Source organism: Stegodyphus dumicola, chromosome 1, assembly GCF_044657685.1.
Source record: "Stegodyphus dumicola isolate Sdum_Otavi_A_Nest chromosome 1, ASM4465768v1".
NCBI classification, from domain to species: Eukaryota; Metazoa; Arthropoda; class Arachnida; order Araneae; family Eresidae; genus Stegodyphus; species Stegodyphus dumicola.
In genome coordinates, this window is record NC_140768.1 from 274576463 (window position 1) to 274598253 (window position 21791).

At 32.2% G+C, this 21791-nt stretch overlaps 1 protein-coding gene across 2 annotated transcripts in view; it reads right to left on the minus strand.

The window, feature by feature from the left end:
• Positions 1-12926: 12926 nt before the first annotated feature.
• The window catches only part of LOC118191016 (protein transport protein Sec24D-like), a 91511-nt gene continuing 82646 nt past the window's right edge, over positions 12927-21791 (minus strand). For both annotated transcript variants that reach the window (XM_085807111.1, XM_085807102.1), the window contains exons 20-21: positions 21682-21771; positions 12927-15325 (exon numbers count right to left, since the gene is read on the minus strand). In XM_085807111.1, the coding sequence (XP_085663237.1) occupies positions 15188-15325; positions 21682-21771 (228 nt within the window). In that variant the 3' untranslated portion in view covers positions 12927-15187. The remainder of the gene's footprint in view (positions 15326-21681; positions 21772-21791) is intronic.

The following is a 21791-nucleotide window of genomic DNA, read 5'->3' on the forward strand; positions in this document are numbered from 1 at the left end:
CAGTGTTTTTCGTTGAGTCAGCCATTTTTTGAAAGATTTGTGAAAACGAATTTTCAAAACCCTATAAACTACTTTTCTCGAAACATCCACAAGCCGTTCAACTCCGCATAAATAAGACCTAGGACGAGGCAATTTTTTGTCAGCTTTGCAGTTCAAAGAAAGCTGATTTGCATTTTAGAGTTTACTCTGCGAAAGATTTTGGGAATCAAGAAACTTTTTACAGCTATTTATTTTGTTATGTATCATTATTAATTATAAAAAAGCGTTACTTTTTCCCCTGCTCAACCGAAGGGATTACTTAAAAAGACTTTGATACGTTGATGCTTTGATACGAACGTGATTATGCAGGATTTCTACTGCAACAGCAGTACTTCCCTGCAACCTGAGATGTTTCCACAATGAGCATGGTGATGAGGTTTACATGAGTAGATCTCAAGATGGGATATCAGCATTCAAAAGAAAGAAAATGACCCAAAAACATGGCTTGGGGAAGTGAAGAAACTGCTGGAGATTTTGGAGAAGACCAGTACTTCTAAAAGTCGTTACCCACTGAATATCGAACTGACGATCTGCGGATCTGTAGGTCTATGCTCTATCCGTTCGGTACTCTATTGATGCTCGATGCTTGTGAAAATATGAAGTGACTCAGAAACTTGTATGGAGAAAGCGTCCAAAGTCCGACGTGGGATGAGATAGCTGTTTTGACTTAACATATTAAAGACATGAGCTGTGAAGGGCTGAGCAAATAGTCGTCATCGATTTTTACATAGTTTAGCACGTCAGAAAAATCAGCAAAGTGGTTATGGATGGCTTTTTGATAGAAACTTTCGTTCAATTTGTTGAGGTGGGTCTTAACGTAGTCGATGTTCAGATCTCTATGAAGATTTTTGTTCCTGATGAAGTAAGGTGCTCCAGTAATTAGTCGTAAAAATTTATTTTGGATGGTTTGCAATTTTTTAATTTCGTTGCGTTTTGCATTTGCCCAGGCAATCGAGGCATATAAAAGATGGGACGGATGATGGTGGTATAAATACGCTTTTTCCTGGTCATGCTGAGTCCTGAGTTTTCTGAGAGTAGAAAAAAAAAAGTTTCCGCATGATAGCGTAAATTTTTCCCCTAGTAGTATTAATGTGCGCTGACCAAATGAAGGATCTATTAAAGGTGACTCCCAGAAATTTGGCAGTGTTTACGAAAGGAAGTTGTTTTCCGAAGACATAAACAGAGTTATTAATAGTATACAGCCACTAGGTCGCAACAAATAGTGTCAGCTTTCGGAATCTCTTGGCCAATGACTAAGAAGATGGAAGAGCAGCTGAAAGTAATCATGGAAGCAATTGCTGCACGTTCCTTCGAAATGAAGAATACGATTACAGTGAATGCCGCTGAAATGAAGACAGCAATGAAATATTTCCTTTTCTCAATTAGAATGTCTTCTTCATTGACTGTCATTTCCGTGGTTGGCTATTTGCTTTCAACTTCTTTCAGCCACTCAAGCTATTACTTCTATTTCGCTAGTCTTTAACACGTTGAGCGCGGCGGCGAATTTGCTGTCCTTTCTGTTCAGCCGGTGCGAGCGGTCAAGCGGTCCTGCGGACCGACGCCAGCCAAACGAAATTAGGACCTAGGACCTAGGGACCGGTCCCTAGGGAATGGACCGACAAAATTTAACTGCCGGTCCCTAGGGACCGACGCCGGCCACACGGAAAGTTCACTGCCGTTCCCCAGGGCCCGACGCCGCGCTCAACGTGTTAATTGGACATCCTTTGAGATGATAAACCAGCGCCGTTAACAGCACTGGGAATTGTGCTTCCATTCAGCCTCCTTTTTTGAGTTTTCTACCTCCAAAGCTCGTTTTTTTTTTTTTTTTTTTTTTTTTTTTTTTTTTTTAATCCAAGTGAGCGTTGTGATCGAGTCAAACCAATAGTAACAAGTAATGTTGTGTGTTCAAAACTTGCAGAAGAGAAGAAGAAAGATGAGTTCCGATATAGCACGCTAAACGTTCTAACCTTTGTAGGGTGATTTTACGTATAGGAGTAGCTGATTTTTAGCTTGTATAAAATGCAACTCTGCTTTATTATTTTTTTTGGTTTTGTTTTGTTTACAGGCTAATGTAATATAAGTATGTTACTGCCGCCACAAAATGTATGTAGCAAGTTTCATCGAATCACGTATATTTAAACATCTAGGTACTTTCATATGTGATAGTAAATGCACATTTTTGAGCCACGATTTAAATTTTGATTGATCATCATCGTATAGGGGTGTATCCCAATATATTCTTAAATTCCAATTCCTTGAAATTTCTTTGAACTATAAGTTTCGGGATCAGTGTTGTGGGATATAAAATGCCTAAAATGTGAACAATTTTATGAATAAACGAGAGGATTTTTTGCGAGTGAGGTCGAGATTATTCAAATTTTAGCTTTTAATACTGCAGAACAAAACATCTTCGTTTTTGTTCCATAACAGGCCAAGAACTGGGACTGATTCTATATATTTCTTTTCTAGATTCAGTGTTGTATGCTTCCACCCTTTTAGATCGAAACACAGAAGTTTTAAAATATGTTTCGATTCATTTATGAAGTGGCAAAGTTTACTTTCACCAACTCGATAGTCACGTCAACGTAAATAGAATTTTTTAAAATGTCGCACATCTAACGAAATCGAGATGAATTCTTATCGATATGATGATGTAAAACAGCCATAAGCAAAAATGGACTACAGTTTAGTCCAAATACAACTCATCGGTGTCTATATATTTTCCCACTGTAACAAAAGCAAAAAGTCTCAGTCTATTCTGGAAGCAGCTGAAAATTTTTGTAAAAATGCCTTTCTGATGTTAGATATTATTCTGATCTGCTCTTTAAGGAACGTAATTAATATAGGCGGTAATTTCTCAAGAAGGTACGGAACCTTTACGAAGCATTCATTTAAGGATGGAGACTCTGTATCTCAAAAAGAAGGGTTTAAGTTTAATCGTAGAGTTTTCTTCATATACACTGTCCTCCAAAAGTTAAGGAATAGCATGATTTTTCATGTCTAATTTGAGAATGAAGGAACACAAGAACAAGAAACTTAGAGGTCATATTCACTAAACAGGTCTTTAATAAATGCGACATAGAATGTTTCTAAAGCTCAATCCAAACGTGAATTACAGCAAAAAGTTGCACTCTTGGCAGAGAAACCCAGTCTTGGAGAAACAGTACATCAGAGTTCTTTGAGAAAAAATGTGGTGGTAACATTTCAAAAAATGGGTTCTAATAAGGAACGTGTCCATTCCTAGCTGCAATATATTAGCGGCAGCGCCGTTTCATGCTGTCAATTAAGTTGTTGGTCCGTGAAATGAGAAACAATAACCAGACATGGAGTAATCATTGTTAAAGCTTATCTAACAACCTTGGAGACTTGAAGCAGCAACCTGTCTCCCAAGATAGTCTATCGGATTCAGGTCTGAGGACTGAGCCGACCATTCCATTCGTTTCATACCGTAGCCCTTAAGATATTCTTCAGCAACACGAGCTTGGTGCGGTTGCGCATTCTCGTTAAATCCAGGACCAACAGCAGCTACATATGGACAGACATATTGATCAAGGATCTAGTCTTGATATCTCACATTGGTCAAAGTTCCTCCAGGGAACACATGCAGGTCAGTGCGACCACTAAAAGAGATCCTAGCCTAAGCCATTATTTTACCACCTCTATAGCTGTGTCTTTCCACGATGTGGGATTGGCTGTATCCGTGCATTGTTCCCTCTAGATCAGGTGACGACCTAAATCGCTTTCCAATGTGAACCTGGACTCGTCTGTGAAGAGAACAGACGCCCGATATTGACTGGTCAAATAGTCGTGTTCTTTTGCCCAACATAAAAGGGCACACCTTTGTTCTCGGGTCAAGGGGACACAAACTGGTCGTCTTGCATACAGACCTGTATTGCGCAGGCGTCTTCGCACTGTAGTAGCTGAAATTCTTGTTCCTGTTGCCCCTAAATGATCTGCCATGAGCAAAGGCACAGTCATGTTGCTCCTCCTTCGGGCCGAAAGAGGTGTTGTAACTCTTGGTCTGCCTTGAACTAGACACAGAATTCTCAGATTTAAACTGATTCGATAGTCAGTGGACCACACTACAAGAGATCCTGAGACGTCCAACAGCATCAGCTGGTGATATCCCTATTTCCATCCATCCGATCGCCTCCACTTCAACGAATCAGGCAAGCGACTTATCCTGGATATTGTCAATGAAATTGCTAGTACAATTGAAGATCAATACTCAAGAACAAAACTTAAAATTTTTGCACGTTTCCGCAACAGTAGTATTAATTCAGAAGTCAAACAACAAAAATCAGCATTATGTTTTCAAATGTTTCAGCGTTTGATTTTTGTTGTTCGACTTCTAAATTAATACTTGTTCGGCGTGTTACTGTATCTTAGCTATATAAGTATTCATTTCTATAACGAAAAAGTGGTAGCTATTGTTTTTAAATATATTTTCTTAAACTTCATTACTATCATGCATATAAACTGTGAATTTAAACGTTACTGACCTTTTTGTAATGGTGAGCTTTGAAAAATATGCTGTACTTTAACTTTTGGAGGGCAGTGTAACGAGCATAGGTTTCGAATTAATTTGGTGGGGATCTTAAATATCTCAATTAATTCTTAAACATTCGAATTAATTTGTGGGGGATCTTAAACATTGTTCAACCGTACCTTATAATTGTTCTTATTTTCAATTTATTATAAGGTGACCGAATTTCGTAAAATCCTCTTTTATTTACTGCTCGCTCTTCTCTATTTTTTGAGTCACGAATTCCTACTGTTTTTCAGTCTCCCCAAAATTTTAATATTAGACCTATGAACTAACTTTGAATTGACCAAATTCGCAGACACGGTTCTCATTATTTCCAGTCGTTTGTCCTCCCGTTATGAGTCAACCGACTTTATTCTCAGCCGCCACTACATCAACACTTAATCAATCTGTTTTCCTAATTACAAAGTTCCAATTATAATCTGCTCCGATTAACACCGAAATACTACTTCTGGAATATCTTGTATTGCTTGGGTTATGCCATTTATATCGAGTCCTTTGATTTTCACCTCCAGGACGTTAATTTTATTTCTTATTCTTACTTTTAATCTAGCACAAATTACACACAGCCGTCGAAGACTGGAATGTATGAATAAGCAAATCTGCCATCACTATTTTCGGCTTGAAACATCCTGTTTGATGTACGACCTTTGAGTTTTGCTTTAAAAAATGTAGCGAATAGTTTTATTTGATTGTTTGCCAATTAATTCCATAACTGCAGTTCCAAGCAAAATTTTGATTGTCCTGTTGACATGATTAGAAACGGTATTCACAGTTTTTTTCCCCTTTGTATTTTTTACTAATTTAGTTTCCTTATTTATAACATAACAATGTTGTGCATTTTGTTACATAATGGACAAGGTATTTTATTAACGCAATCAATTATTTTATGGTTCCTTTCTAAATGTAAAACAGCTCGCTTTTTTTTTTAACAATTCTTTCTTTTCATTTAAAGAAATACAATTTCCGTTTTTATGATCTAGGCCAGCGGTCGTCAATCCTTAGAAATTCACGGGACCACTACACATATAATTTTATATTTGGCGGACTACTAATATGAATTAAAAAAAAAAACCTGAAATCAAACCTTAAAAAGAACATATTAAAACGCAAAAACAATATTCAACTTTCCAAGCAATGCATGCAATTCTAGTTTACATTTGTAAATATAATTTTCGAAACATTTGGTGTTCAGCAGCATGCCTTTAAGGAAATTCAGGCTACGCCCCTGATTACAAGTAACAATTAAAACACTATTAACATCTCACTGATATTTCGTTCACATTGAAAAATTATATGAATTGAATCACATTGAAAATTATATGAAGTATAAAAATCTTACCTTCTTGCACAGAAAGCTTCACATTTCCATCTCACTGAAAAGGAACTTCACGAAAAGCAAGAACAAACCGGCAAACGCAAAGCAATATCGATAAGTGAAAGTATTATGCTGCCAATTTTTAATTATTGTAAATATAATATAATCATCGCTTACTCTACAATGGCGCCATCGATCAACAGTTAGACAAAAACGGAAACTTCCAGTGATGCAATGTAGATGGTTCTCATAAAAATCCATCAAGTTGCCTAATGACACGCAGGAAAAACTGTGTTAATTAACGACTGCAATAGCATATGTTTGTAATTCGAAAGGAAAGGGAATTCCAGTTTGAGCTATTATTGATAACAGCAGCATATCCATGGATGCCAACTCTCACTTTCAAATGTCGCTAGATACACCTGCAAAAGTAGCTAAAAAGTCGCTAAATTCAGAAAAAATTTCGCTAAAAGTAGTAGCTAAATTAAAAAAAAAAAAAAAAAAAGCATAATCTATATTCCATAATAGGTTTTGTTACTCGTCATTTTTGAAACTTAATCTTCAGAAAAATATAAATAACGTCCGAATTTTTCTGCAGACCACCGATTGGCGACCGCTGATCTAGGCTGCCATCCCCCCTCCCCGCAAAACACATGAGCTATCTTTGTGATTTGTCAGAAATTCAAAAGCTATAGGTATTTCAGAACTTTAGTTCTTCGAAGAGATTGAAATTTGGAAGGAATGTTGACAGCGTTGGGATAACTTTTTTTCACACTTAGCTGTATTTTGTGCAACAGAAAGTCTGAAATCAGTTTTTTTGAATCACAAATATTCTCTCACGGCTTTCAATTTCGAATCGAAAAAAATCAAAGTCAAAGACTGACTTTTCCATTCGTGCCTCTACGAGAAAAGCGTCGAGTTAAATCACAGGTTAATAATTTTAACATTATGGAACAGAGTAAACTATTATAGTATGTGTCGGAAGCCCTATCAAGTGACTGCAGACTTCTCGTTTCGATTTAGCATTTGGCATACATATTTCGAAATTTGCGTAGATTAGATTAAGGTTATCTGAATATAGCAAAGCCATGAGGACCTGCTTAAGAGGAGGGATGCCTTTCTGAGGGAACTGGCATGTATTCACGTAACACATGGGGATACCACGAAAATCATGGAGTAAGCCATGGCCACCAAAACCATAAACTTGACTTTAGTGTTGACAGCATGCCAAGGTTCTAGAACTTTTCGCTGTCGCCATTTCACCATGGCCGTTTCGCTGTCAAGACAGTTATCTTTACATGACTGTATTTTATCTTGCTGTATTAAATTTGGTTTAATAATTCTATTTACCTTTTGTTTACTTAATAAATGCTGCTTTTAATACACATAGTTATTTACAAGTACGAGATATAAAGAAACTACACATAATTGGAAAATTATGTCAGTATCAAAGAGAACTGCGGCTAAACTTCTGATATAACAGAAGTTAGATTATCGATTTTAAAATTATGCGGTTACAATATTTACGCGATTCGTCAAAATTTCTTGAAATTTTAATCGGCTAGTTCAGAGAAATCACTCATACAAGCAGGAAAATTCCCTTTTTATGAAATCTGAATGGGAAACGGAATTACTCTGGAATTTTGTCAGCACCTTACTCTGTTAAAATTAATATGCCATGTGTAACAGTGTATTTGTATAAAACTGTACACAAGAACATTTTATATAAGATGTTTATTAAATTAAATTATTAAACTAAACAGAGTTACTCATTTAAATCAATATAATACAGTCGTGTAAAGAAAAATGTGTCTTGACGGCGAATAGTCCTATTTCCTGCTGTCAACACTAAAGGCAAGTTTTCTGTTTCAAGGTTTACATTGTACAACGCATTTAATTTAAAGCTCATTTATTACTTTTTCATACTTCCATACGACAGTGTTTTAAACAACAACACCATGAAAAAAATTTTTTTTCTAGAAATCTGAAGCAATATACAAAATTTAAGAAAATTAGCCGGTTAGTAGTTATGTTAAAGAAAGGTCTTTCTCTTAGTGTTTTTTCAGTTGTTTGGCAGGACATAAGTGCTTGGACTGAAGATGAACTAACCAAATTCACTGCATCATTGACGAAATAATGTAACACATGCTAATTACCTATACAGGCACTTTATCTTTGAGAATGTGCCTTTTCAAGAAAACTTTGTATACTGTCGCTTGGGATGCATCAGTATCTAAAAATTTCATCACAAGATACGTTGTGGGTGCATTCATGTCTTAAAAGTTGTCTGTGTGGGGGAAACAAAAAGGTAAATACTTTATCAAAACTCAGAAACCACAAATTTCGGAAGCTCCGCAGCTATAGAGAAGAGACTGATTGTCATTATGTTAAATGCAATTTATCGTTGCGTTTTAGTTGCACTGGTCATATTTTTTTAATTGGCTTTTATAAGTTTATTATTACAGCATAATGAATATTTATTTATTTCTGGGCTTCTTTGAATTTCCATAAAACATTGTTTAAACTTGTAACAGTTATGGTGGAAATGAAACGAAATACATGTTACAAAATCTAATTCAAAAACTGTCTTTGATTTTTCTCTGAAAAAACAATACAAAGATAGATTTTATATAATTCTTTAATCACTTTATAATGGATTAAAGAAACGGGAATTTGTAAGACAATTCCACGCTGTTCTGAGCAAAAAAATTACCTGGTTAGCTGGTTGTGGTAAACAAAGTTTTTTCTATGACCTTTTTCTACTGTGTAGTGATTAAAAACAGAATTTGTAATTTAAATGTATTATCAATATCCAACTCAAGATATGAAAAACTCCTTGTAATATTAAAGATATTTTACAGCCTTGCACGTTTAGGCGATAAAGAATATTTTCAGTTAAATCAACTGTAGGTGCTGCCAATTAAAGGCCGCAGTGAGCTATAGATTCAATAAGTTGGGGGGGGGGGAGACTGCATCAATTCATTAAATTTTTAGCTGAGTGTAAGAATCATTTTCTCTTACATGCGTTTTAAATGATATTTTTCCACTCAGATATAGCTTTTGAGATTTTGCAAAAGTAAAACCTTGATATTGCTAACTGTGAAAAAGAGATCACAAAATTTTATTATGTGCTTGCATCTTAATAAAATGATTTCTAAGCCATATGGAAAAATGCCAGTACACAGTAAACGCATGACAAATGAACTATCCACAAGAAGAATATATGTTGGGTATGTGAGAATACTAAAGTCTGTTTTTTCGAAGAACAAATTCTAAAAAAAGTATCTTTTTCTAATAATTACATAGTTCAATATTTTGGCAATCTGCACAGAAACGCTTATCATAATCTGTTAACACTAGAAATATTTTAAAAGCTGATATTTCATTTTTTAATTGCAAACATTTTACTCTCCGATTTACATATGCCCATGAATATGATCAACTTTAAAAAAAATTATCTTGGTTATTGTACATTTTATAGGCAGCACAAAATCTCTCAAATAAATTGTAGGGGATAAGAAAACATTTAGATTCTGCAATGTTTATACAAGTGAAATTTTTAAAACATTTTTAATATTGAAACTATATAACCAATGATTGTGAAAAATACACAGCGAGCAAATACTTCTGTAAACGTGGTGTATATTATTAGACTGATTAAAATATATCACCTTATAATATAGATCTGCAGGCATCCTAAGAGAATCATAGTTATCTTATCAGGTTCAATGTTCTGTCTTACTTTCTTCGGGAACATGCAAGGACCTGACTCGGAACAGACAGCTTACTAAAGCTATGTTCAATAACTGTGGGAAGTAGACAGGATACACAAGAAGGGTATACAAAACCCTTTATTTTTCTCTATTTACAATAACTTCCGTACTTCGGAATACAAAGACCCACTACTTGTGGTCTAAACGTAAAAATATAAAAATAAAACTAAACTCTTAACTTTGAAATAATAAACGTGGAAGATTGGCCTTATATTAACAGGAAGCCGTATGTAGTACAGAGAACTGTGAACACTACAATACGTTTAAAATTATCAAGAGGATTAAACCTCTGGCCTGGAAGGCAACCAGCAACTGAGTAAAACTTCTAAGGTAAGCGGCCTGCTTCGACTAACTGCTTCCTCTCTCTCACTTGGCAAAAAGCCACAACTTAAATACTTGGCGCTCGCCAGACAAACTTTGCATAAATACGTTAACGCTTATAATTCTGGCCAGAAGTAATAATTCTTAGATAAAAATGTTTTATTTAATATGGTTTATTCGATTATGGCAAAGCACTTGAAAACTATCTGCCTAAAAGGAGGGATATTTTTCTCCAACCACACTGACGCAGATGGAAAAAACAAGCTTTATTAATGACATTTATTAATGACTCTTGATTTTGAATAATATATAGCTTCCTTTTCTAGATAACTAATGAATCTAGATGGCCTCAGTTCAATATTATTTTCTTCAGAGAAATCAATTAAATCTTAGAATAATCTTTTGTAATTTTCTTCAGATTTGCTTGTCATCAAAGCATATACTAGTGGAAGAATTCTGAAATTTTGAGATCCAACAGGTGTGTGAATTGTATATAGCTGGCAAAATGTTGTGGGCACTGTTTTATATGTGCCATCTATTAAGGTGTGATATATGTTTAACATTTGCAACTGTTGTAAACATTAGAATTCTCTCATCTCCAACTGCAGAATTTCTTACTAAAAATTATTTACCAGTTATGAAAGTATTTCTTAAAGTAGGTGGGATATCAATTTCATTCAATGTTTTTGGTTCTGATGGCATTTTTTGTTTTGCCAGACCCATTTAATTTTTTTCCAAAGAGCTTCTTTTGATGGATGTTCTGAGAAGTGTTTATGATGTTGCTTTGAATTATCTGGTATGGCTGATTTCCGGTATGTCGAGCACCTTCTTTAAATTGGCCAATACATTTTGCAATAGCAGCTGCACTTGGTTATGCTCAGAAAATTTATGGAGATGATGTTGTCCATTTAAAAATATTGTTGTTACTTGACCTTTGCACATATCATATTTTCTTTTTTCACAACAGTCACGATTCTTATCTTTCACCATTAAATAACCACATGTATTAATTTTATTGCTTCCTTTTTGAGACGGAACAGTTTCACAAATTTCAGCCATTTTTTGGAACAATTTAATGAGCAAAAATAAACTGGCAAGTGAGCACTATCTATCTCGAGGTGAACGTAACCCTACAGCATAGAGCCGTATCCATTCCGTCATTGTGAAATAGTTACCTCTTTCTCCTATTCATATAGCTTATAAAATATAATACAGTCAAAAGTTGTTAATCCGGACTCGTCGGGACTTTGGCGATTCCAGATTATCGATTTTTCCGGATTATAGATCATCAGTTTAAATCTGGTAAGATGGCATGCAGAAATTATAAAATAAAAAATATGAAACCGTAATTTATGAAATAAAGAACAATTATGATCTAAACATGATGACAATAAAGACCATTACAAATGAACAATTTACAAAAAAAAAAAAAAAAAAAAAAAAAGCTTAATATTTATTTGTTTACTTTATTAAACATTTCTTTCAATGTAAGTTATTTAAGTTGCTTCGTTTTTTATGTGATAATACATTCTCTTTAATTCTATAAACAGACATAATTTCTTCTTCAGTTACAAAGTTCCGCTGTTCAAGTCCTATAATTGCTGTGTCGAGAATACCGACTAATTTGTCAATCGAAATGTTTTCGTTTTCAATAACCTCTGTTACTTTCTTCGCTATCGGAAGCGAATTATAATGATGAGGAATTTGATTTAAATCATATCAAAGACGGAGTACATCGAGATGAAATACTACATTTAGTAAGGAATTATAAGCCAAATAAAATACAAACATCTGCCCTGAAGATAAGGATAGTGCTGACAGATGAACTTCCAATTCATTGCGCGCCGCGGCGTTAAAGATAAACAAAGGATATGCCTTTATCCATTTTTTGCAGCAATTCCACTTTTTGTTTAATGGACTTTGAAATATACTTTCACTTTGTAGATCCTTTACATATTAGTAAATATATATCAGAAATTATATTTGACATAATCGAAAGTACAAGCTTACTTTTTTAAAATTGCTCTAACAGTCTGCAAAAAATAATAAGCCGAATCCAATTCGAAGATTAAGGAACAACGCAATCTGCAACATTAACTGAATTAGATAATTTTAGCTTAGCTTATAACGTCCGTTATACATTAAACACGCATTCGTAAACGTATTTTGCACACGCATATTCGCAGCCGTAAAGGTGTTACGTGCATGAGTCAACGCGACGCTTGCGCAGAAAGTTTGAGGTCCAGATTATAGATCATTCCGGATTATGGGTGTCCGAATTAACGACTTTTGACTGTACCTTGACTAGACCTAAAAAATAAGAAATGACCTTTGCATGAAGTCAGCCGATCCTTTGTCATTATGATGGCGTTCCGTAAGCAGCTCTGGAAGTATGTTAAGAGGCTACTAGGCCTTACTGGGATTTTACCCGTGTCAGGATTTTGACTCTGTCGGGATTTTGGCTTGTCAGGATTTCGACCCTGTAGGGATTATGTCCAGATACTGGGTAAAATCATAAAAATGCCTATTACATCAGAATTAAAACTCGGGTTGAATTACCAGTAACCAGTGATTTTATAACTCAATCATTAGTGGGTTTTCTAATATGAAAATATATTTATATAAAAAATCCAACAAAACTTTTTTGACAAAAGAATGGTGTTTTTTTTACCTTCAATTAACAGCCATGCTTAACATTAAAGTTTGAGATAAATGTAGATCTAATTATTAAAATATCATATACTAGGCTTTATATTTAATAACAAAAATTTCTAAAAACTAATCTCAGAAAATTTATATTACCATGCACTTAAATTTTACTTTTCAGATAAACTTTAAAAGAAACAATAGTCCTTTTTGGAATCTTGTTATATTTAAAGAAAAAAGAAAAATACAAATTATCCCAGAAAATGCAATTACAAATTCACCATAAATACATAAGGAATAAAAATTGTTTGTTTATAAAATATATTCTTTAATTTCACAAAAATATTCATAATATTGATAAAAACATTAGAGAAAGCATTTAAATGTGCCTTCCAAAATCTTAAGCATACGATAAACAACAAACACCAATAACAACATTTCAATAAGATTAATTAAAGCTTCTTAAATAGATTTAACTATAGTTCTTGAAATACATATATGCATATATATATATATATATAATTGAAAACACAGTTATTTTTTCACAGTAAAATTCTCTCAAAAACCATTTTTGGAAATTTAAGGAACAAGAACTTGTTTTAAGAATCATACAAAAAATTAAAGCAATATAAAAATTATCATATTTGTATAATTGAAGGTTTAAATCTTATATACATAAATGCAAAATAAAATATCAACACTATTTACAAAATATGAAAAATAAATGCTCAATAACTGATATAAAATTTCATTACTGAAGAATTTTTTAAAATTAAAACATTCAACTAAAAATTAATGTCTCTGCACTGTTGATTTTACATATAACTTTGCTTTTCAGGAATGTCATCTAAAATTACTTAAATGCAACTTTTTAGTAAATTATTCAAAGCGTTTTAAAAATAACTAAATAATTTATATTAATTAAATTAAACAGCACAGATCTACAGATTAAGTGACCCTGTTTTTAGATTCATTTAAACAAGAAATTTTTGTCTTTTCAGATATAAAGAAATTGCACTTATGAACTGAATCTATAACACAAAGTAGAACTTAAAAAAGGCCATTTCAATGATGCCTTCTTGTCACTGAAGAGCTTCAACAAGTGGTAAAACTTAAATTACTCAAATGAAATACGAAAATACATAATTTAAAAAAAATTTAGTGTCTAAACTGGTTTCAGGATAAGTGAAATTTCAGATCATTTCTAATCCCCTCCCCAACTCTCTTCAGTTCTTACCTTGCCAAAATAGAACCACAAGTTGAAAGTCTTAACAAATTTAAGTTTCCATATTTTAAAACAAAGTTTCAGGCGGAATAGATATTTCACACTCTTCCTTTCATAACTAATCTTGCAGAATGCTTGCACATTATTAGCAGGTAACTGTAGTTAACTTTTGAAAAATAAAGACAGCATTGAAATAACAGGAAAAACTGATGTTTACATTTTTTTAAAAAGTATATAATAATTTTTATTTAAAATACTGATTATTATTCTTATCAGAATTAAACTGTGATAAGTACAGTATTTTCCAGTCTTAATAACATGTATAATCAAAACACTTATGGAGGCACTACCATCTTTTTAAATGTATTTAAAATAAATTAATAATACTGAAACTCAAAAACTTTGTTAAGTTTTCAAGCTGCCTTATTAAAAAGAATTACATTATGATTTATTATTAAAATATTAAAAAATAATATTGAAAACACTATAACATCATTATTGCAGCTAAGCTCCACAAATAACAGCCTTTGAAAATAAATAAGCACAAGTAAAATATCTATAATTTATTTTTTTAAGGATTTTATGTTCTCTGTGGGATGCCCAGTAGAAAAGCCTAAATGAAATATCATCCAGTGAATTCATTTTGACTGAAAAACATAGATATGGACATGAAATTTTCAGTCATATATGACAAAAATTCAAGTATCATTTTAAAAGCTAACAATAATACTTCCCACTGTATAATCAGATAATATAGTAAACATTTAATTTTTTCTGTAACCTTTTTCATTATAAAATATTTGAATTTAATAATTCTTACATTTTCAACTCTTAGCCGAAATGCAGGAAGACCATTTAACATCACATAGAGACAAATTTATTACTTTACTCTTTAGGAAAATGTTTAAAAAATTGTGATTCTGAAAAAAAAAAAAAAAAAAAAAAAAAATTTGTTTATTAGTAAAAACCATACATTATTATACATATATTACTTTAGTTAAAAAAATCATGGATTTGCAAGTAAGTAAGCTTATTCTTAAAAAACAATTCAAAGATACTTAGTATCATTATCTTTTAACGCAGAAATATTAATTAGTTTGAAAAATACAAAAGCAGAACAATTTATCCTCCAAAATACTTTCAGAATAATGCAACTGCACAATGATCAAACCGGCGAATTGCAATGTTTCAAAGATTAAAAAAGAAAAACAAAAGTTTCTGGTTCATGTCAAACATATTTAACATATACGAAAACAAGTTTCTGGACCTAATCTCCCAATGTCTTTTCATTCAATAATGTACAATTACTAGAGTATATTTCATAGATTTTTTGAAATTTCTCTATGCAAGTGGCAAAGAAAATCAACATAAGATGGACTACCATCTACACCACGGTCTTCTACTAAAAACTGGCGAAACACAACCTCCAACTTATCTCCTTGCACCATGACTGTAAGCTAAAAACATAAAGAAACAAATAAATTAGAACCTGATCTATTTCAATTAAAAGACATCTAAAATTGTATTTTTTTTTTTTTTTTTTTTTTTTTGAAAAATTTAAAAGGAAGGTCAAATTGAACAGGAGATAATAAATCTTAAAAAATTTAAATTATAATTTAAAAGATCCCATGTTCAGTTAATTTCATACACAAGAATACTAGGAAATGAATACATTTTCCTCTCCTAGGAAACACAGAACTTGGCTTTTGGTACTGAACATAATAACAAAAACTAAAATTATGTTCGCAAAAGGCATTTGAAAAGTAATTTTAATTTAAAATTACATTATATATAATGAACATAAAACATACTTTTGGCAATGTTTTTATAGTATTAATTTTTGATAAAGACAGAATATTGTTTCATACATGAGTTTCTTATCATAAAACTATTAATCTGCTTTTTTAAATATGTATATATCAGAGATCTTGGACATCATATTTACACTAGATGTGCTGTTAAAAAACAAAATTCTTAGTTAAATTTTTTAAAAATCTTAAATAAAATGATGAGTAATTACATGTAATTTTGAACGAGCTCTGAACAGCGAAGTTAATAAAATGATTAGTTATCAGAAACAGAATTCATAAATTTTCAAACTAGAAACACCTCCGTGAACTTATTTTCAGTATAAGATCTTTTTATTGCAGCATGAGTTCGATGCTCCAGTAGCAGTAAAATACATTTTCATTTTGCAGTTCCAAAAAGGTTTCTTAACCCTTTCAGTATGGGCGTCCCATAAACGCATTCCCTAAGAATGTATCTTACAGCCAGGTGTCCCATCCACGCATCATTAGAGATTGTATTCAGAGGACGGGTGATGCGTATATGCATTTTAAGCTGGAATGTTTTTCTGAAGGCCACTAGATGGCATCCTATGTCCATTACTTTTAAAATGAACACAGTTTTAGGTTCCTGACCTTGAGTTGATATATTCTGCCTGACTTTGGTATTTTACTCATCAACTGGTTTGCTAAAACATTCGCGTGTTCCGTTTCTTCTCTTTTTATTTCGGAAAGCCTCACCTCCAGTCTATTATGGCGGGAAGGCGCTATATATCAGAGGAAGAATACCCTCGTATGGTTAATGAACCATTTACTAACGTAGATGAGAGTGATGATTCATTTTCTGAAGAGTTAGAAAATGATACTTTTCCGTGCTTCAAGATTTACCACACTCAGTCTTCATTTTAAATTTTGTTAATTTTTACTATAAATAGTCTTTATTGTGTTGTTTTATTAATTTTAAACTTTATTGATGGATTTTATCAATTAAAACTTTGGAATAATTTGAATAGTGCTTCTGAAAATTATTTTATAAGATAAGCAATTTTTTAAGTATATTTTCATGTAAAATAATGAAAAAAAAAAGTTAAGTTCTAATTTTAACATATATAAGAGCTCAAGTGATAATCTAAAATGATACCAAAAAATTACGATGCTAGAAGTGAAACTTTTTCTTCCTGATTTTTGTTTATAAAATTAGGCTTAGCTATTCAAAACCTCCATCCTGTATGGTGACTGCCTTCGATTCCCTTCCATCCCCCACAAGCATCTTAAACAAAGCTGCGCCATCACGAAAGGGTTAATATTGATGATACTTTAGTTTAGGAACACTTTATAATCACACCTATATGTCATTTTGGAACTTTTATAATTCCATACTACCAATTCTAACTTCCCTTTCTTTAAACCACCATTTCAAAAAAATCAACTGAAAATGCTGAAGGGAAAATTATAGAACTGATATTCATTCTTCCTGTTTACTTTTAGTGATGTTACTGCATAGATAAATGATGTGTAATAAACAAGCTACCATGCTTTTCCCCCCCATTATGATCAGCCCATTAACAGAAAAGTATCAGTTTAACAAAATGCCTATTTTAAAGACAAAGCACATTATCAAAACTAAGACATGGTACGCCTTAGCTCTAGCCAGATAATTTTCCCCACATATGACAGTGTGTTGCTGCTAACCCCACATCTAATTTCTTGAATAATCATCAGAAGGTCACTAAAACACAAAACGCATTCTTTGGGCTATAAGCTTTGGTATCTAGCAGTGACTTTACAGTATTATATAATAAAACTGCATACTAATTACGAACAAGAAACTTCAAGTGAAGAATATAACATTATTTTTCTTATCAGACTCTTGATAGAGTTTCTGGATTCACAGATTTAAGTACAACCATTTTGTAAAATATTATGGTCACAAGCCTCCATACATTATCCAAAAAACACAATGATTTGAGTAACATGAAAAAAATTAAATTATGAGCAGTTTTTTTAACAGATCTAATCTCATATATACTTATAACCTTTTGTCCCAAATATCTCTATACTAGTTTAGTTTCAAATTAAGTGCTTATAAAATAAAAAGCAAGCTTTTATCAGATAGCATTTAGTAGTTTTGTAGACAAGTTTATGACCTTCTTTTGTGATGTCAGCTTCTCATGAACCCTTCAGATGAATTTGAGGAATAATGATTGCTAATTAGGTAATAAAACATTTCATGTGCTTACTTTCTGTGTGTATCCAAAAAACATTTTGCTACTAGTGCACAGAATTGTCTTAGAATATGGTATAGGCAAAATTCTGAGTTTGGACTGACCATTTAACAGACCAGAACATAGCTCTGGCATGTTAGCAACTAAGAAGTATTTCTCCACATGACTACTTTTTATAGAGATATAGAAAGAAACAAGTTTGAGTTCCTACTTTCCCAATGAATGAACAATCGTAAGTAACACATTTTGCAGCTACTGCAGCTGTTCACATGAACATACTGAGACATTTGTAAAGTACCTGGCTATTGCATCAAAATATGTGTTGTTAGAAGAGTCACATATAGAATATCTGTAAATTAGCTACGTAAACTTCAAGACATATTCTTCTACTTCACTGGCTTGACAGCCAAGGGTGGCCCCTGGCCTTCTCCAGGCATCTCTGCTTTGGGAAACTGTTTTGCGGTTCTTGACTTCTATGTTTAGGATATTTCCAACAAAACTGATCCATCTCACCATGGGTCTACCCCAAGGTCTGGTTCCCATGGTCTTCTCCAGAAAGATTTTCTTACCACATCGATCTACATGCGATCAGTAAAGAAATAATTTAGCTTTTAACTTAAGAAAGCTGCATTTTAAATTCTTCAAGCCATGAAAACGTCTATTTGCGGCAGAGATTCTTCTAAGCATTTAAGAAGTTATCTCATTTTTATAATTCATTTCTGCTCCCAGATAAGTGAAACAGTACACTTTTTCAAATCTATAGCTACTAATTTCTAAATGACTAAGGGTTAAGTCAGATTTTAAAAAAGGCATATATTCAGTTTTATTTTCATTAACAGAAAGGTTGAGTCTTTTTGCACTTTTTTCTTATGTCATGAATGCCTGTTTAAGATTAGGAACAGTATGGGCAACAACACAAATATCATCTGCATAAACCAGCAACTTAATAATCTTATTAAAAATATTTCCTCTAGCATTAAGGATAGAATTTCTAGCAGCTTTTTCGAGTGCAATATTAAATAAGAAGCATGACAATACACCTCCCCATCTCACTCCATTCTTGATCTCAAGTTTTCTGCAAGGTCATCTTGTGAACGAATTTATTTTGGTTTCTTTAAGAGTCAAAGCTACCACAGCAAGACGTTTTTCTGGAATATTTAGTTCACCTATGGCCTCAATGAGTAATTCATAATTAATGAAAGAATATGCAGTTCTGAAATCTATAAAAAAAAATTTATTTTGATTCCAAATTCTTAAATTTTTCGAAATTCTGACTTAGGTTGAAATTCTACTCAACAGTTGATTGCCTCCCCTAAAGCCACACAGATAATCACTATTGCATTTTCACAATAAATTAAGTTTGTTAAAAAGAATAGTTGAAAGTATTTTATAGGATGAGCACAGAAGACTAATTACTCTATAATAACAGCAATCAAGCCCCTCTTCCTTTTTATGTATCAAACAGATGATACTAAGTTTCCATTCTGTTGGGAGTGTCTCAATCAATCATTTTATTTTTTATGAAAAAAATAAAAACTATCTCTATTTAATGCAGTTTAATCAACCAATTTTTGAAGTTCTCAAATTCAAATAATGCCAGAATGTGACCAGAAAATTTGGCAAGCAATTTCTGCAAAGTGTGTTTACCCACCAACATCTGAAGCTCATAAACTTCAATATTTATCAAACCAAAACAGCACTTTTAATGATACCAAAGCATATTTAAAAAGAATCTCTAAGACAGAGTTTTGTAGTCCATTTAAAAAAACAACAGACAATTATAAGAGTAGATAGATAACCAAATGTTAAGAGGATTTTTATTGTCAGGAAACAATTTAAGACTCAAACTGTGCCTAAAAAAACCCACACAAGGTCTCAGAACAGAAACAATTGCTTCTCAATACTAGTTTTCTATGTAATGGCTGACTATAACAGAAACCCAATTACTGGGCAGGGTTTACATCTTGCTGCTGGAGTTTCACATTGCAGGAAAATACACACAGAAGGTTTAATGAAAGCCTTTATGCTAGGAAGCTGATTTTTTGTGTTTGATTGACCTTACAATAACAACAAAAAGTGGAGGTTTTTAGGTACTCAGAACATAAGAACTGGGTCTACAACAATGTGCCTGTGTTCTCTTTAGTGATTAGCTGAGGTTTAATCAAACGTATGATTTTTAACATTTTTCCATATGAAGGAAGCCAAGAACATGAAATATTCCAACTAGAATAATGGTCAGTGCATGTAACCCTAAATATGTTTGACAAAGGATCAATGTCTGGAATGATCTGTTATAGAACTTCATAGTGATGTATGTGGACCTGAATATTTAAAAAAATAATGTGAATTCATATAGGACAATCTAACTCCTGAATTGTCTAATACCAAAAGAATGTGAAAATTAATTAGCCAACTAAATATCTTGATTTGATTCTGTTATAAACTTATTAGAGATTCCTGAAAGAATATTTGCATAACAAAATTCATTTCCAACAGATCTCAGTGCTTTAAAGGAAATTTACTGTGATATGTATGCACATGTTAAGAGTTTTATTTATAGTCACAGTCCCTAATATTGCCAAAAGCTTCGATTTATTTTTAAAGTATTAACTCCCCTCTCAAGTTCACTGTCACATATTTCAGCTTTGTTTAATAATAGTTTAGAGTCACATGCTCATTTATTCAATTGTTTTTTCAGTCTGTATTTATTGTTATACTGCTATATATCACATGAAATAAATTTCTTCCTCCTTTATTCAACAGTTTTTTTTTTTTTTCAGGAATCAGTACTACTGTATGAAATAACTTGGGATACAATATATTTGCTAATTATTTAACTATTAAAATAAATGATTTATTACCCTTCATATAAATAGCGTGTCCTATCATTCTTTTGATGCTTTGAGAAGTCTTTATTCTGAAAATTAATATGCATATAAACTGCAATAATTTTTTTGTCATACCTATGCTATGACACACTAAAATTCCACACAAAATAAATCTGTGTAAAATTAGATGTTTATACTACATTTGAAGATCAAGCAAAAATCTATAATTAAATATTTCAGTTATGCGTAAAACTGAAAAAAAATATTTAAACACAATTCAAGTACAAGGCACATTATTTGCAGAAATATCAGCCAAAAATATATTGTAGCTTTATTATTCAAGTCAAAATTTACCCCCGTTTTTGAAAGCTGCTTTCTAGGAAGCCTTGAAGTACTTTAAGATGTAGTTATCAAAATTTCCATTATAATAATATATATTTTTCAAATATTGAGAAGTTCAACCTGATCAATTTCTTAAAAGTACTTTAAGATGCAGTTATCAAAATTTTCATTGTTATAATATGTATTTTTCAAATATTGGGAAGTTCAAACTATTTGACAGAAGGAAAGAGCTATTAGTGAAATAGCAGGTAGAAAGAATGAAATAATAGATTTTAGACTATAACGAGCCTCTGGACATTTTGTTAAATTTAACTAAAGAGTTATAAATAAGACTTAAAACTGTGATATTCATATATTTCACAAATAGTTATTACTTTTCTATTATACTAAGCTATATGAAGCTTTATATGGACTATGTATAAAATACATTTAAGATTCTTTTAATCAGCAGGAATTATTCTGAGAAACTGCTAGAAAATATGTATCAAAATTCGTGACAAAAATGTTGAAATGCTGATTTTTTCTACTTTGAAACTTGATTTGACTTTATATCAAATTATTTATAAATCATATATTATTTATAAATTTGACTTTATTTCAAAAACGCATAAAATAAAAATTTAAAATAACATACCCTCATATACCACTGTCGTCCTTCTTCAATATCTTCTACTATTTGGCGAATCTTTTTAGACAGAGGAGTATTTAGTTCAGGTAAGGAAGTCTAAAATTAAATCAGAGAGA